Below are 15,569 nucleotides of genomic sequence, written 5' to 3' on the forward strand. Positions count from 1 at the left end.
CATGACCAAATCTATGTCCTAGACATGGCAATGTACTTTTTCCACGAGAGCCTGACCATCAGGAGTCATGCCTTCTTGCCATACCTTTAAAATCCCAGCTATTGACTCCACATTCAGATACATGACAGTAGATGGCCTGTCATTCTCCTCGGTCTTCTCTCAGGAGATGCTTGAAATGGTCCCGTCTTTGACATTCATAAAGCAGGAAGCTATTCGCCCAAAACTACTGTTGCCAGCCTGTGTCTTTTGTCTTGCTGAGGGGATCATTCATCATTCTCCTTTTGAAGGCATTGTTTCTTGGTCTCCAGCCTTGGATCAAACGTTCCTTTTCTAAAAGAAGTTAGAGATGCTCTTCACCTCTGTCTCTGGCATGCACTGTGAAGCTGAAGAGACACCTGTGGATAAGCACAAGATGTCACACTGCTTTTCATTGGACGAATGAGGCTGAACATTCTATGAATGCAAAAGGGAAATGGACCATCCTTTCTTCCATTGCAGAATGATGTACTTGTGATCTTCGATTGAGGTAGAAGACTGATTCTACGTACAAGTTGCAGGCAGGCCAAGATTGTATGAAAAGTGAAACCCATTTCCATACACTGCAGTGCTATTTTGACTCTGATGCAGCATCTACTGATTTGAAATCAAGAAGCTTTGCGCTTGGATTTTGGCACATTGCTCCCAAAGTGTTGTTAGCAATGGCTTAGACTCTTGACTTCTGCTCATAGTTGCCGCATTAGCATCACTTGAAAAGTTTCCCTTGGCTACCACCCGCCACTTTAGCTGAAGGTTGTCCAATTCTCGCACTGGCTCTGGTACCATCAGGTTTTGTTTGCTATCCAGTTTTCTGATGCAATCCAAGGCTCTGACTCGTACTAATGGTTGCTGCATTGGCATCACTTGAAAACTTCCCCTTGTCCACTTCTCACACTGGCTTGTGTAGTGTGTACCCATGAGATTGAATGCTGCAAAAATAAGTCGGCCACATGGCTTCACAGATCAGAAGAGAAAGTAGGAGGAAGGAGGACAATGAGTTTCACATTGAATGAGTGCTTATCTAACATAGCTTTGTGGTTTTGGAACTTGCAAGAGGGCCCACCCTATTGATGAGAAAACATAGTTTATGAGGCCATGGATGTACATTCCACTTGTATGGATGATTTCGACCTCTTGGTCGGTTGAGAAAGTTCAAGGTGGGCTCTTTGGGTGCACTTTTGGCAATGAGTTAAGTTTTGGAACTTGCAAGAGGGCCCATCCTATTTATGAGAAAACACAGTTTATGAGGCCATGGATGTACATTCCAGTTGTATGGGTGATTTCAACCTCGTGGTCGGTTGAGAAAGTCAAGATGGGCTCTTTGGGTCCACTTTTGGCTCATTCAATCTCACTTATACATCAATTTGTGAAAAAGGGCAATCCCAGCACCTAGGCATTGGCTCCCGAGTCCCGACCATTATGATAACGATGTCAGTAGAGTCGGACCTGGAAGACATAAATCATGTGACACTTTTCTTCTGAAAGATGCTGTGCTGGAAATTTTGTGGACTGGTGTGAAAATGGCTGCAAATGGCTGCAATGTTATTATCACCTACGCATTGCTTCTTGATTGCAAACAGAATTACTTCACTGGGTCCTCATTGTTTGTTCCCTTCAAACGGAAAGACGTTGTGTGGGAGATTTTCATGGACCAGTATGAAAATGGGTACGTTATCATTTTAATGGCTGCAAATATATATATATATATATATACATATTGTGATCGCAAACATATTAATAAAAAAATATAAAATAAAACCGATACACAAAGTTTTAACCGTGGGTCAATTAATTATTTGTGGAAGTTAATCATATTTATCTCTATGAATAAAAGATAATTTTTCACTATGATAGAAAACATTATATAAGACAAAGACAAGTATAATTATCTAAGTCCAAAACATCTCGTATTTCTCCCTTTTTGTATTTTTATTTTGAACCACAAACTCTTTTTTACATCCCATATTCACAAACTCATTTCGTTCCTAACTTTTTTTCTTTATGATCTAAAATATTTATAAAAATATTTCTATCATCTTTGTTTGTTTTTAAAAAAATCTAATTATAATTTTGAACATTTTTTATAACAATCTTGAACTTTTATTACAATTAAGAATTTGAGATACTTCGTTATAATCCTTCAACATGTGAAAATTCTCAAGTAATACCCAAAAAGAAGAAGAAGAGCAATTCCATAAGAAGAAAGGAGAAACATGGAAGATCCATCATTATGCGCATAACTTGACACATGAGATCTATGTTCTAAGTGCTATATAGGTTTTGTGAAGGAAGAAGAGTCTGCCAAAGAAAAAGAAAAAGCAGAATCATAGAGAAAGCTATGAAACTGACACTATCTTTATTTTTAAAGAATACCAAGGCGAAGGACCAATGCAAGATTTGTAAGAAGAAGGTGGGAATAGCTATGGGATTTGTATTGTTTGACTCGGTGTTTGCCTGAAAATCATGAATGGGCCTTCGAGTTCGACGTAGTGGAGCATGATATTTTGGTGAAGCACAATCCACTTACTAAGCCTCATAAGCTACAATGGAGGATTTGAATTCTAATAAGAAGAAGAGATTTGACTGATGTCGCCAGACAAAATCAATATATTAATAGAAGAATTTACCAACAATATTTTAATTTTAGCCTGTGGCCATACAGGAGAGGAACTGGGAAGGAATCTTGCTGGCAATGAGCTTTGCAATCTGGCCGCGTCTGATTTCCACTGGTGATTTCGAAATGTTGGAGCTTTTCGCCTCGATATTTTGACTTCAAACCTGGATCCCTTTTTCAGCTTTCTTTTATACTTCTTGACTTTGGTAAGCCCCTGACATCTACAGGTGATGTGGCTCACGACCCTCATCCGTCAATTCTCATTCCCATCCGAAAGCGAAATCAAATGAGTTTCTTGTATTTACTGTTTTTTTTTATAAAAAAAAAAAATTTAAACTCTATTAAAAATAATTTGATATATTTAATTTTAAAATATATTAAATTATTATCTTTTAATTATTAATTTTAATATATATATATATATATATATATATATATATATATATAATATGAATTAATTTTATAAATATTTTTAACATGTAAAAATAAATATTAGATATTAATAAAATATAAATAACTTAAGAAATAAAGACGGGCTTTACCTCCTAACATCGACATCGTGAACTGGGTCAACCGGAAAGCCACGTGTGTTTTCGTCCATGATTTGCGGGCGGCCCTTCCAGCTGCCGACGTGCCAAATATAAAGGCAAAGGCAAGGGTGTTCCAGGTGGACCCCATCTAGACTCTCACCGTTTACCTCTTTATATATCATTTTCTATCCTCTGAGTTCTCTCTTCGTTGTAGACGAAAAACTCGAAAGGAAAATGAGCGACTGTGGAGACAGAATTCAGAGAGTGAAGGTGAATAAGGAAGAGGAGTTCTCAATCATGGTCTCCACCCTCTGTAACGTCATTGCCGGAGCCACTGAACCTCGAGAAAATGCCACGTCATCGTCCACGTTCACCACCACCCAGCAAACTGATCAGGTACTGTTGTATCTCCCTGCTCCTGAAAAGTGTCCGCACTGCGACTACGAAGGCTGTCTTGGCTGCAATCTTTTTGTGCCTTCAGGTGAAGCAGAGGAGAGGACGAGGAAGGGCAAGTTCAGAGGAGTTCGACAGAGACCCTGGGGAAAATGGGCGGCAGAGATTCGAGACCCGCGGCGAGCTGTGCGACTGTGGCTGGGCACGTTCGACACGGGGGAAGCCGCCGCTCGAGCTTACGATAGAAAAGCCATTGAATTGCGAGGAATTAGAGCTAAGCTCAACTTCCCACTTTCCGACTATAAAAATGAACAAAAATCAATCACCATTAATGAGGAAGATGAACCCAGTGCATCGGATAATACAAAGAAAGAAAGATTGAAGGGTGTAGCAGTGGAGACCGGTGTGAAAGAGCTTGGAGAGTTGACGGAGGAGGACCCGAGTTTACACCCATGATAATTTACTGTTGTACTTGGGATGATTTGATAGATGTACAGTCAAACTTAGACCCACAGTTTTAATCATGTTTTAAAAACCGGACCGGACCGGACGGTTCGACCGTCGGCCGGTCACGGTTCCGGTCCGATCCGGTCAATTGGACCGGAAATGGTCAATCCGAAATTAAACCCGTTATACCGGTGGTCCAACCGGCGAACCGGATGAACGGACTGTTCCGAACCGTCCGATTCAATTTTTTTATTTATATTTTTCCTCCATTGTCGTCGTTCCCCTCCGGCGTCTTGCCAGCAGGACCCCCACCACCCTTGCAAAGCCAGCCCGCGACCCCTTTGCTGGAACCCCTTGCGCTGGAAAAGCTGAAAAGCTTCCCCTTTTTTCCCGTCGGAAACCCCCACCCTTGCGCTGGAAGTGGAAACCCAACCCCCAAAACCCCACTGCCTGCTCGACTCCTTTCTTCCAGATTTTTTTTTAAATTATTTTTTACCTTTATCTCGTTACTATTTATTTCTTTTTATATTTATTATTTTTTTATTTTATGATATTTAAAACTTATGTTTTAAATTTAAATTAATGAAAATATTATAATTTTAAATAAATTATTGATTTTAAAATAAGTTTTTTAATTTTAAAATAAATTAAAAAAATTTTAAATTTAAATTTAAATTATGATTTTAATTTTAATTTATAATTTAAAACTATTTTTTTAATTTTTAAATAAAATTTTAACTTTAAAATAATATATAAATTTTTATTTTTATTTTTATAATTATTTTAAATTTTAATAATTTATAAATTATATATTTATCACGATTCGAACGTGAATCTATAAACAATGTTTCCGGTTCAACTATCTATCCAATTCTAAAACATTGGTTGTCACGAACTAGGAAATTTTCTTTTTCTATTGAAATCATTGTACATGATATGGATAAGGTTCTTTTGACGTTATGTTGTTACCCGCCGCATGTTGAGTGGCGTCCCTCCACGTAGAGGTGGGGGCCACTTCAAATAAACAAAAGGGCAAAATAAGTGGGGCCAAGTTCAATAAAAAAACCCCAATAAAAAACAAAAACTGTATATATAAGATGAAAAGAGGATATGTGTGTCGGTTATTTTGTTGTTTTGTGTGCGCATAATTCAATTCTAATTATAGTGGAAGATTTTGACCGGATTAGGTGATGTGGTTTTTTTCCCTTTTAATTTATATGTTAAATTATTTTAAATTGTCATATGTTTATTTAATTACATAAAGAATAATTTTTTTTTTATTTTTTATTTTGCTACTATCATTTTGTAATTATCACATATTATTATTTGTGCAATTTTTCCCAACATTTCAATATAAAAATAATGTGAAACCTTTTTATGCAATTTGCATCTTTGTTATAAACTAAATAAGTTTGAGTAATGAAGTTAATTCAATTTTAAACTTTGAAAAATTAAGTCTAATAATAAAAATAAAATCTAAAATTTTCTATTTAAATTTTAAATTTTGAGTTAAAAGCGTGGAATTCCATTGGTATCCTAACTTTATTAAAATTTCTAAGAAAATATCAAAAGTCCTTGTCTTGTATCACCTTATTTCTTTACTCAAAAGTAACATTTTACGTACATTTTCTAGTGGTATATAAGGGCGTTGATTCGTTGGATTGTTGGATAAGACAATTAGATGAATGGATTTTGACAATTTGGGTGGTTGATAATTGGTACAGCTCAGCATGACAACGACCAACATTCTCCTACAATCAACCACCAATCATTTATGAATTATGAGTTGATAAGATGTTGAGAAATGGGGGACCGTGAAACTGATAAGGAAAATACTTCATTTGAGAGTCAACTTCAACTCCCTGTCAGGTCTATATTTGCAACTAATCTCCCACCATGTATAGTTCCCTTTATTGTGGAGTTAATGTGATAAGTCGGCATATATACTTTTTGCCTTGATCAATAGATATAATAATCTTCAACTCTCAAACCCTGTTTCGTCTTTATGGTATCAAAGCAACCATAGCTCACAGAGCTGATCCTCATGGCCTCATCAAACCCACAAACCAACGAAGGCTCCAGCCCTTCCCCCTCAATTCTTTCCTCCATCAACACTGCTGTCAACATCTCTGTATACACTACTCAAAACCTCATAGCCATAAACGTCTCTTACCAAACCCCTATCAAACTCACTCAACACAATTTTTCTACATGGAGACTCCAATTTTACACTCTCCTAGTTGGTTATGATTTACTGGGATATGTCAATGGCATTTTACCATGTCCTCCTACCACTCTTACTTCTAAAAATGGTACTGCAACCCCAAACCCAGCATACACCCATTGGATTCGTCAAAACCATCTTCTTCTCTACAATCCTTTTCATTTTTGCCTATTGTCTAACTATTTTAATATTGTGAATATATTTATATTAATAAAATACTATATTATATTTAATGGGAATCTAGAAGCTCTCTCTCCCTTCAATGTCACTACTTAAAAATAACGTTTTTAAAATTAGATAGGTAGTTAAATAGAAAATATTATTAAATTCTAAATTATAAATAAGATCAGTAATCGAACAAAAGTTGAGTCACAACCTTACCATGATATTGTAACATATTCTAGCTTTGAAGAAATGCATGTGAAAGCAGGAATATGCATGTTACAATTAAAGACTCATGATGGATTAATTGAAACTCATTAGGAATATTAGAATCCATTAGGGTTCTTAATTACCGTGAAAGATGGGTTTTTGAAAGTTTTGTTTGTTTAGGTGCATTGTGGTGATGGATTGAATAAATAATCATTTGAGTACAATTGTTAGATCAACAACTATAGTTATTGAAAATGGTACAAAATTAGAAGTTATAAGGTTATGACATATGCCCAAGGGACATTGACATATGCACAAAGGACATGTAGGTGAAATGACTATATAAAATTTTATGAAGCAAAGCTTATTAAAGGATACATAACCGGAAAATTAGGATTGTATGAACATTATGTTATTGGAAAGCAAACACAAGTGAAATTTGATACTACAACTCACCAAATTGAAGATATCTTAGATTATATCAATATGCATGTCTAACAACCAATTAAATTAAGTAGTTTCTTTAGGAGGTATGCACTACTTTATTGCTTTCATTGACAACTTCTTTAGAGGGGTTTGAGGGTATGTCATGGAAGCTTAGGGCAAAGTTTTGAGAGTGTTTTTGAAATGGAAAAATTGTATGAAACTAAAACTAACAAGAAAATCAAATAATGGTGAATACAAAAATGATCAATTTGTCTAACTATTGCAAAATGAGGGCACTGCTCAACCCTTCATAATTAGCAATATACCATAACAAAATGGGATAATAGAGCATAGGAATTGAACTTTGTTGGAAAAAGATTCAATGTATGTTGTCAAATGCTAGATTAGGCAAAAAAAAATTCTTTTTGGCTAAGATAGTTGTTTTTGCATATCATCTCATCAATTGTATACTATTGACTACAATTGAAAGCAAAATTCCTATTTAGGTATAATATAGAAAACTTGCAAATGATTATTATTCAATATACATTTTTATTCCACCAACCTTTTTTATGTAAAGGAACACAAATTAAATTCAAGGGCCAAGAGAACATTATTCATAAAGCTCAATGTAGGTGGAAGGGGATATTACTTTTGGTGTCTAGATCATCATTTTAATATTACTATGTTTTCAAAGTCTTATTGTATTATTATTTTTTTCTATAATTTTTTAAATTTTCTCAATATTTCCATGAGTTTTGATTTATTTTTATCTTACTGATATTTTATATCAAAATACTCACTGATATCTTTCAATATATACTTAAAATTCAACCAGTCAATGAAAACCAATAATTTTAAACTTGAATATACCTACTTCTCTTTTATTTCCATTATTTTTGTTATTTTTGTAGGAAAATGTCTTAAATTCTTAATTAGTATAAATTTTTTTGTCAAGAATATTGTAAAATTTTTTTTTATATTTATATGATATTATAATATGATATTAATTCATGAGGAAAATGTTATGAAATGAAGATGAGTTTCAAAAAATAATATGAAAAAGAAAGATACAGAAAACATAAAATATTTCGACAATCCAATAATTATATTTGGTTTTTATTTTTTGTAATATTCTGTATAATCTATTAGAATGATTCTCTCTTTTTCACATATATAGGCATGATTGATCAAATTATATTAAAATCTTTTTGGATTATTTTAATTTTGTGTTGTTAAACTAATATTATTTGCATTAAAATATCAATAATATTTTTTTATACCTAGAGTTAATTTAATTTTATATTCTATAACATATATTTGATGTTATTTGAACGGTAGGAACAGAGCTTACAACATCAATTAATGGCATCAATATTTCGCAATAATGGACCTGTGTCGGCCTCGGGTTAGGCCAAAGTACGACACAATAAAGAACAGCGACATAAAGGAGAATAGCGAAATGGGGCAGGACATGGTATTTAGTATTTACTTTGAAAATTATGATATGCATACATTTTCGGATTTTCCAGTTGGATCCAGATTCCAGGAAGCTGTCACGGTTAGCCGCGGCGATCTCCACAGTTTGGCCGGTGATTTATAATTTGGATTTTGTGGGTCTGACTTGTATACACTGTTATACTGTGTGCTGGTGTCACATGACTCACATTCCTTACTATTCAAATATGCACTTGATTCCTTTCCCACGTGTTTGGATAAAAAATTCAACATTGGGAAAAAGCAACATTTTCTTGAGACTTGCCTGGTGAGCCACGTCTTTATGTTGATATGGAAAGATGCTATCATGTACAAGTGAGGTCAAATCCTCTGGTCAACAGCATCATCATCAAGGAAAACAATTTTCTCCGACTCTGGGCAAGTCTTTGGGATGGTCTCGATTGTTCCAATCTCACTCGGCATCTTAAGCACAGCCTACAGCACCACAGTGGCAATTATGAACCGCACGAAATTCATCAAATTGATAATCTTAGGTCAGGTGCTCCTTCCTTCTTGTTATTTTATGCACTGGCGTCATTTCCCAAAAGGTTTTTGAGCTCCCGGATCTCAGTTAAGGCAGAAGCCAGGGCAGCAGAATCCATATAATTAACATTACGTCTCTCTGCTTTTGGAGTGAAGTCTCGTAGTGGAGCACAATGAAAGTTGGCAAGCCTTCATCCTCCTATCATCCCATGGGAAATTATTCCAATAGGACTTACCATTCCATGACCATGTGAAAGCGACCCAAGTGGAACTGCCGGAATTGAACTCTGAAATGCTGTCACTTCGCCATCTTAACTCCATGTCACTTCAAAGTAGGATTCTGGTGCATCTCCAGTAGCCGCTCCAGCGTTACCAAGGACCATCAAATGCAAATACGAGGGAAGAATCACTCAAGTGGAGAGCATAATAAGAAAATGATAAATGGATTGGCAGTCCAAGTAGGCACGTTCTTTGTTTAGGAAGTTCGAAGTATTTCTCTTAGCTCCATTCTCTTAATCATCTCAACAGTTTTAAATGCATTTTTGAAACTTCTTTGTACCTACCCTGCTGTCTTGAGTTCCTCAGTTCAGTTTCTCATTTGAGCCAGTTCCCAAATCCATTCCTATCTGGAGAGAACCAAAGTATTAACATCACCTTCATGGCCATGGAAACATGTAATGATAGAGAAGAGGGACATCAAATACATTTCCACCAGCTGCTTTAGCAGGTATGGGTGCGGATACAGTGCTCTCAATCACAGGAGAATCACTCTGACGCCTTGCATGTAGAAGGCCAATTGCTGCCTCCAGTTTTCTTCACCTAATGATTCACCATTATCAGAGTTGTCGCTGGTCTTGAGCCATAAATCGAGTTGAGTCTCGAAAAAAAAATTACTTCGGCAAACTTCAGTTTGTTGGAGAGTTAATGTACGCCCAAAGTCGTCAAAGCTGATGGCAAACCAATTGTAAACCTCTTTATGAACTTAGTGGTATTTGACACAAATTTGTTGAGGGGAGCAAATCTCCTGAACTTGACTTCTTCACTCGGCCCTTCCCGTCTGAACTATTAATTCCATTTCTCTGGTCAGTTGTCTTTAATCCCAATTTCAAAGTTTTGCTAAAGCGGTGCCCTTCATATCCCACTTTGAGTGTCAAAGTGGCTGTGTGAAGATTGGCATCTAATTGCAGACTCATCAGGCTTGAGCTTCCGAAGCTGAGAAGTTCTGGAAGACAGCAAATATAAGGTTCTTGAGAATCAACAAATCACTCACACGAAAATGCAGCAACGACACCCATGCGGCCATTGCCCAACTTAGATCCCACACCCAGTTGCGGTGACTCAGAATATATTTCCACTAAACCCGATCTCAAATCACAGCAGTTGTCTTATCAAGCAAACCAACAAACTCAGGTCGAGCCCATGTCTGACAGTGATTAGAGACTTCCCATATGAAGAAAATTGACAGCGGGTAGCTTTCCCGTCTGATTAGGGACTCCTTTAATGCTTAGTTGTGTCATACGGATCCTTACAACGGCCTGCAGCATGCAATCGAAATGATTCGACAATACCATCTGGTGAACCAAAACTTCCAAAATATTCTATGCCTGAAAGTGCACCGCCTAATCATTCCATCCTATCTTCTGGTTCCATGGGCCACAATTGTGATGGGACGTTGATTTTTCCTAAAACCTCTTGCAATTTGACGATGCCAACATAAATAATATCACCTTTATAGAAGCTTTGAACGCCCCCAATTGGTTTCCTGGGCTAGAGTTAATTTTGGAGATCATCCCATCAGCTCCAATAGTATAGGTGCATGAACCATGAGCAGTCAAAAGATAACGCTAATACCCTGGTATGGCAGTCACCAATTCTGAGCAGAATAACTCAGCAACTCCATGAGCAATGAAACAGCAGCGACCCAAATTCAGAAAACTGTGCCCTTATGAAAACCAATGGCAATGCTGGCCAAAACTATTCTCCTTGGGGGTACGAATGATAACCGAGAGCAAAGGGCAAACAAGAAGGGAGCAAGCATAAAAACAGAGCATCAAATAAACCAAAGAAAACATTAAACCAAGCCCCATCTCATATTGAAGTGAATGGGCTTATGTATAGGTGGGAAAAGCCAGGTGGAAATTAGATCAAAGGTATGACTCAGACACCCATAGGAAAGCTAAAAAGGAACTAGATCACTCTTAAACAAATTTCGCATAAGAATGAGACATGGATTTATAATAACACAGTCACAGCAACCCCAAGAAAATCAACTGGAATAAATATGTGGTCTAGCAAACGTATCTGAAAATGCTCCCCTCCAGCGAGACTAGCTGGGCTTCAAGCTGCTCTGCTTCTTCTCCTAAACTTCTAGCAAAACCACGGCAAACCAGCTCCCCTTCTCTCCTCTGCTCCTCCTCTGTCTTTGGTCTAGCTCTCTTTGTTTTCTCCTCTTTCTCACAGTCCCCCCCAGCTTCCTCTAAATCTCCTACTCACTCTCTCAAAAATGGCTTTCCCACCGCCTCACTCCCCCAGCCTCTCTCAAGCTTCCAAACTTTTCTTGCTTCCCCTCCAAGCCTCTCCCAACGGTCTCTGCTACGTGACTTCCGCTGGTTCTCTCCAGAAAAAGTGTCTGCTCTCTCTCAAAGGTGCTCCCTAATGTGGTGTCTTCCCTAACGGAGAAGAGCTCCCACAGCTACGTGTCAGCCTTAAGGATCTCTCTGCTGCTCTATAACAAACCAACGAGAATATTCTCTTCCAATTGTCCGGTCAAAATGAGGAGTCAACAGTTGTATTTTTATTTTAATTTATGTGTTCAAAAGAAAAATAGAAATAAATTATGGAAAATTCTATAGTTCCACTTCGTACCATCTTTAAGAAAGTTCGTACCATCTCTTAAAAAGTTCGTACCCTCTTTTAAAAAGTTCGTAACCTCTCTTAGAAAGTTCGTACCATCTCTTAGAAAGTTCGTACATTCTCTTAGAAAATTCGTATCATCTCTTAGAAACTTCGTACCATCTCTTAGAAAGTTTGTACATCTCTTAAAAAGTTCGTACCCACTCTTAGAAAGTTTGTATCATCTCTTAGAAAGTTCGTACCCACTCTTAGAAAGTCCGTACCCACTCTTAGAAAATCTGTACCATCTCTTAAAAATTTCCTACCCTCTCTTACAAAATATTGATGACAATTTCATAACAAATTTTTAAATGCTCTCAATTTGATTAAAAATAACTCAGAAAAAAATTAAAAAATCTAGATATTATAAATCATTACATATTTAAATGTCATTTAACATGACATTTCTACCTACAATAGTTATATGTAAATGGAAAAAAAAAAAAATCAAATGTTACCTTTTAACACTTGTAATCACTTGACATCCTTCAAGACATATAAAGCTTCATCTTCAAATTTAATCTATGAACAAAAAAAAAAATTATATAAAAATATTAATAACAATTTGATAACAAAATTTTATAATAAATTCATAAAAAATTATAAAATCGTTATTTAACATCATATTTCTTCCTACAATAATTATATTTAGATAAAAAAAAATATCAAATATTACCTTTGACACTTGTAATCACTTGAAATCCTTCATCTTTTTCATATAATACAAATTTTAAATTCTCTCTCAAAAAGTTTTAAACTTGATCTTGAAATTTGATTCATCAAAATACATCTTACATATTTTGTAATTTGGTAGTTGAAATTATTTAATTTTCATATTAAATTACAATCATTTTTTTTTATATATGAATAATGAGAGTATAAGAGTAGTAGGTAAAATTTTCTTTTTTTAGATAGAGTTAGGTAATGCATTAAATAACAAATTATATTTGATATTTAATAATAAATTATAAAAAATTTGTAATATTTAAATATATATGAAACACATGTAATTATTTCTCACCAATTTTTATAAATTTTTTAATGATATATATTTTACACATGTCATATTTTTATATTTTTATTGGGTCAAATGTGGAAAGGTATCCCAAAATGAAGAGTGGGTACATATAACAATCCATAAATTATATATATAAATGATCACGGAATCAAATCCTATAATCCGATTGGCGGAGGCCATGCAAGGTATCGCCTTCGTATCAGGATCCTGAAAACTTCCTAGGACAATGACATAATGAGAAAAAGTCGTTGCAGGAAAAGTGACTATCCGGTTTGAAGTTTGAACTGGTCCATTTCCTGGCTGTATTGATCAGAGTTGATAGAGGTCTGCGCCGAAACAGCCAGCCCCACCAGTCTCTCAAGGTCCCTGTTTGACGCCAAAGTTTTCAACCGACTTTTTTTCGGTTTATCTTAACTTCCCTGGTCTCTTCGAGCTACAGATGTGCTCAACGCTTTCCAGGTGTACAACTCGGTTAAAGCCACCAGCTCAATCATTGGTTCTTTTCACATCGGGATTTACTCTCACTAATTTATCATGTTACATTATATTTTAATCTCAAATAATATATCTAATTACCAAATGGTGCTTTGACCATTAATTTAATTTGTATCTAAATATAACTTCCTTGTACTACCCTAACTGGATGAAGGTTGAGAAAAAAAATTTTGAATCTAAAAAGTAAAAAAAAATTAATAAAAAGTTATTCCTAAATGAATCTTTATTTATTGAAAATGAATATCCATAAGGTTGCAAAGAAATTACACATGAGTTCATGTAAAAAATAATGTCATAATACAAATAATTAAGCAAATTTTTATTGAAGTCTAGATACTCTGATAATAATAGTAGAGAAGCTTGTACCTTGGCTACAAAAAGACGACCAATATTATCATAGAAAATATTAAAATATTGTAATGGTATATATAAAACAAAAAACAGGGATTATTGAATTGAATATATGTGATGAGATATAGATTGATGAATAAAAATATAAATAAATAAAATTATAATACAAATAAAAAATTTGAAAATGTGAATGTTACACCACCTTATCAATGGTGCCTTTTTTATGAGTATCCAAAAACAATGTATTTCTATATTATGTTTGGATCATATTATCATCTTCCAAAGCATTAAGAAAAGTCTTTTTAATTAATTGTTAAAGTTACCAAAATAAAAAAAAAAAAGGGTTACCAATGATACTTGATCATACATATTGATTCTATCAAAATATGGTCCTAATAAAAAAAAATTATTTATATTCCTTGTGTCCAAGTTTAATTATATTATTTTATATTTTAATTTCACTTTTTTATTCCCTAATCTTATTTACTGCTACTTAATTTTATTTATTTATATTTTGGTCTCATCGCTTACATCATCGGTCAATCATCTACATTTGGAACTTTAACCTCGTCAAAAAGGTCGAGACCAGCTGGGACAGCGACGTGGGTGGGTCCTCCCCCTTACATATATGGCTGGATAGGTCTCGTTACCCCCGAGTCTCATTTTAAGTTTCTTCCTGTCCAGGGGCCTTCTACTCCCCACGTGCCAAATATCAACACAAACCGTGTCCAATATGTGTGCCAGCTGGACTCCCCGTGCCTATATATATGTATATGTTCTATTCTTGAGTTCGACGCTCACTCCCCTGCCTACTGCAGACGAGAAAAATAGAAAGCAAAAGGAGTTCCAGACTTCGGAGAGCAACAATGAATACGGAAGAGGAGTCAGCAATCATTGTGTCCACACTCCGTAACGTCATCGCCGGTACCACCGAGCATCCAGAAAATGTCATGTCAGCTTCTACGTCCACCACCACCACCACCACCCACACCCAGCAAACTCAGACCCTGTTGTCACTCCCTCCTCCTGAAAAGTGTCCGCACTGCGACTACGACGGATGTATTGGGTGTAACCTTTTTGTTGGGCCGGGTGAAACGGAGGATGCTAGGGGGAAGGTCAAGTTCAGAGGTGTTCGACAGAGACCCTGGGGAAAATGGGCGGCGGAGATTCGAGACCCACGCCGGGGCATGCGGGTGTGGTTGGGCACATTCGACACTGCAGAGGCCGCTGCTAGAGCTTATGATAGAAAATCCTATGAATTCCGAGGAATTAGAGCCAGGCTCAACTTCCCTTTATCCGACTATAAAAATGAGAAAAAATCAAACAACATTAGTGAGGAAGGTGAGCCCAGTGCATCGGACACAGCGGAGAAGAAAAAATTGGAGAATATGAACGCTGAGACCAGTTCAAAAGAACTTCGAGAGTAGATTATGCAGGATCTTCCTTCACACCAGGCTTACATATTTTAGAAACAAAGTCTGGGATAGAATAAGGGTTGAGCCCATATGCATACGAGTAAACTTCCTAGTACGTAGTAAGCTGGTACTTAACTAGGTTTATGATTCAGTTCGTCGATATTACTGTTCAAGGCTCCGACCATACGCAAATGTTGCGCACGGTCTATGTTGTTGAACTACCCATTTGCATGATTTATTGAACCACCAATTTTCCTAAATAGATTTGGGATCAATATATATATATCATGTTTTAACACCTTATATCAGGTGCAGTCCTCTAACCACCCACACATGGAGAGTGTTATAGAATTGCAAATTGAGAGAGGAGGAGAAT

At 35.9% G+C, this 15,569-nt stretch overlaps 2 protein-coding genes across 2 annotated transcripts; both read left to right on the top strand.

Annotated features, from left to right (window-relative positions):
• The first annotated feature begins 3,414 nt into the window (after positions 1-3,414).
• LOC100245818 (ethylene-responsive transcription factor ERF109) lies at positions 3,415-4,029 on the top strand. Its single transcript, XM_059737742.1, has one exon. The coding sequence runs from the start codon at positions 3,415-3,417 to the stop codon at positions 4,027-4,029; it is 615 nt and encodes a 204-aa protein (XP_059593725.1).
• Positions 4,030-14,576: 10,547 nt separating this feature from the next.
• On the top strand, positions 14,577-15,479 carry LOC104879942 (ethylene-responsive transcription factor ERF109). Its single transcript, XM_010654704.2, has one exon. The coding sequence runs from the start codon at positions 14,645-14,647 to the stop codon at positions 15,203-15,205; it is 561 nt and encodes a 186-aa protein (XP_010653006.1). The 5' UTR covers positions 14,577-14,644; the 3' UTR covers positions 15,206-15,479.
• The last annotated feature ends 90 nt before the right edge of the window (positions 15,480-15,569 follow it).

The sequence above is a fragment of the Vitis vinifera genome, chromosome 7 (genome assembly GCF_030704535.1).
Source record: "Vitis vinifera cultivar Pinot Noir 40024 chromosome 7, ASM3070453v1".
In the NCBI taxonomy this organism is placed as follows: Eukaryota; Viridiplantae; Streptophyta; class Magnoliopsida; order Vitales; family Vitaceae; genus Vitis; species Vitis vinifera.